Raw genomic sequence first — 2,500 nt, 5'->3', positions numbered from 1 at the left:
TAAAACCATAGTGGCATCGTGACAAAAACCTGGTATTTGAAGGGTTAAAATTCATAGAGAATTAATGAATATTTGATATTTACAGTTAGATTTTTTGTTTTTTTTTTTGTTGTTTTTTTTACATTTTTCTCGCTGTAGGTCATAAATATAAGAATTAAAATAGATAAATGCTTGAAACATTTTAGTTTATGTAATGTGTCCAGAATATCTAAAATTTTAAATTTTTTAAATAACTGATGGAAAATGTTGAACTTTTTCACAACATTGGTATTTTGTGAGACGCAGCTGTACGTGTCAGCATTGTAACCTGATGACGGACGGTTTGTTTCAGGCCTGTTGGATCAGACGGAGACGTGACCTGCAGGACGGGCTTCCTGTGTCTCACCTTGGACGTTCTCCTGGACCCTTTGGTTCTCCGGTTGTCCCCCTTGTTGGAGTTTCTTCTGAAGATGAGCCAGGAGCTGAGAGGAGACACTCTGGACAGATCGGAGGACATCGGCTCCTGGAGGACACCGATCACAGCACACAAGGTCTGTATGTTAATATACAGCTGCATCTCAAAAAATTACCATATAATAAAAAAACTTTATTATTCTTCGTAATTTAATAAGGAGGTAAACTTTCATATGTTTTATATGAAATATGTCAAGCTTTTTTTGTTTTAATTTTTGATGATTATGTCTTATAGCTCATGAAAATCAGAATTCCAGTATCTTGAATTATCAGAATATTTTCTACAGTCATTCAAATGATATATGTTAAGTATTATAATATAATTGAAACTCTAAATGCAGAAATGTTTTCTTAAAAAAAAAAAAGTTAAAAAAAGTCTGTGTTTTCTTTAAAATAGACCTAAAATTAAAATTGAAAAAAAAGCCTTTTTTTCATAATATCCAACAGTAAAAAAAAAACAGCCAAAATGTTTCCTGTAAAAGTCACCATTTGAAAAAAAAAAAATAATAATAATTTTTTTTTAATTGCCAAAAAAACAAACAATGGCCAAAAAACACATCCTTGGCAGTAAAATTAATCCAAAATCCAAAAAAAGCCATATTTTCTTTAAAAATCAGCAAATAATAATGATAAAAAATGACATAAGTTTTCTAAAAAAATCAGCAACATTTCTTAAATGGTAAAAATTTAAGAAAAAGAGGTAAAAATTCACCAAAATCTTATCTTTAAAGAAACAGGGCCAAATAATGTTAAAGAATAAAAAATAAAAGAGGAAAAGCCCTTTTTTCTTGAAAACAATCACAAATTCTTTAATAACCCCCCCCGCTCTCATAAATAACAGACGGTCCCTAAGTCGAATCTGAACACTCGGATCGAGACGTTTAAAAAGCTGATTTATCGCCACGAAAGAACTGAGGAGGATTGATGGTCCTTCACAGAATGTTTGGTCTTTCAAATTTGACTCAAAGTCCTGGAAAAGTCCTGGAAAAGAAGTAAAGAAGTGTATGACCCCTGAAAAAGGTGTCACGTCCCTGGATGTCCCGGGGGACGACCCTCTGAGGACACGTGTCCCCGCACACGCTGACGATGAATGAATGAAGATCTGAGACGCGGTTTGTTGTTGCTGCTTCTTACCTCCGTGCTGACGGCCTCCTCCTCCTCCTCCTCCTCCTCCTCCTGCACCTCCTCCTCCAGCACCTCCTCGCTCTCCTCGCTCTCCACCTCCTCAACGCTCGCCGCCGTCATCATCGTCATCATCGTCACCACCAGGAGGCCCAGCAGCAGCCCTCCTGCCCCCCCCGCGCAGCTCCTCCCCTGGGACAGCCTGGACATGCTGGGTGTGTGTAGGACCGGAGGACGAAGACGCTCAGCTGTCTCTGCGGACGGGGGACGTTCCCATCATGCACTCTGGTCAGTTTTCAGTGTCAGTTTCTTCTTCTGTGGTTTCTCTGCTGTTCAAAGCGTGTTTCACACAGAGAGGCAGTGTGTCAGAAACTCTCTGTGGGAGGTTTGGTGCCTCCTCCTCCTCTTTTTCCACCTCCTCTTTTTCCACCTCCTCCTCTCTTGTCTTTCAGTGGCTGCAGACGAGCGATGTCGTTCTTCCTCTCTGCTCCTCAGTTTCTCTGTTCTGCTCCGTCTGTTTATATCCTCCTCCCTGACTCCTCCTCTCCTTCAGCCCCTCCTCCTCCTGTCTGTCTTCTCTCTATCTGTCTCTGGATCTGAAGTTGTCACTCCGTCTGTCTGCACTCTTTTCCTTAATGCGTCCTCAGCGTCTCTATGTCTCTCCCTTTTATCTCTTCTCCCATCGGCTGTCTTTTTTATCCTCCTCCTCCTGCTCCTCCTGCTCCTCCTGCTCCTCAGGGTCCTAATGCAGCACCTCTGCTCATATTTCATGTTTGTTCTTAACAAAAACACATTTCTGTTTACACATTTATTTCAAAATGTAGCAAATATGGACATTTTCTATGAGTCTAGATAATGACTGAACTAACACACACACGCGCACACACACACACACACACACACACACACACACACACACACACAC

The 2,500-nt window shown here is 40.4% G+C and overlaps 1 protein-coding gene across 1 annotated transcript in view; it reads right to left on the bottom strand.

Moving 5' to 3' along the window:
• Nucleotides 1–2,488, bottom strand: part of si:ch1073-184j22.1 (erythroferrone) — a 10,807-nt gene extending 8,319 nt beyond the window's left edge. The window contains exons 1-3 of the mRNA XM_042483571.1: nucleotides 1,588–2,488; nucleotides 1,166–1,171; nucleotides 386–502 (exon numbers count right to left, since the gene is read on the bottom strand). Of these exons, the coding sequence (XP_042339505.1) occupies nucleotides 386–502; nucleotides 1,166–1,171; nucleotides 1,588–1,785 (321 nt within the window). The 5' untranslated portion in view covers nucleotides 1,786–2,488. The remainder of the gene's footprint in view (nucleotides 1–385; nucleotides 503–1,165; nucleotides 1,172–1,587) is intronic.
• Nucleotides 2,489–2,500: the final 12 nt, after the last annotated feature.

Source organism: Plectropomus leopardus, unplaced genomic scaffold (genome assembly GCF_008729295.1).
Source record: "Plectropomus leopardus isolate mb unplaced genomic scaffold, YSFRI_Pleo_2.0 unplaced_scaffold976, whole genome shotgun sequence".
Classification (NCBI taxonomy): Eukaryota; Metazoa; Chordata; class Actinopteri; order Perciformes; family Serranidae; genus Plectropomus; species Plectropomus leopardus.
Note: the sequence above shows the minus strand (reverse complement) of the source record. Positions and strands in the feature narration are given on the sequence as shown.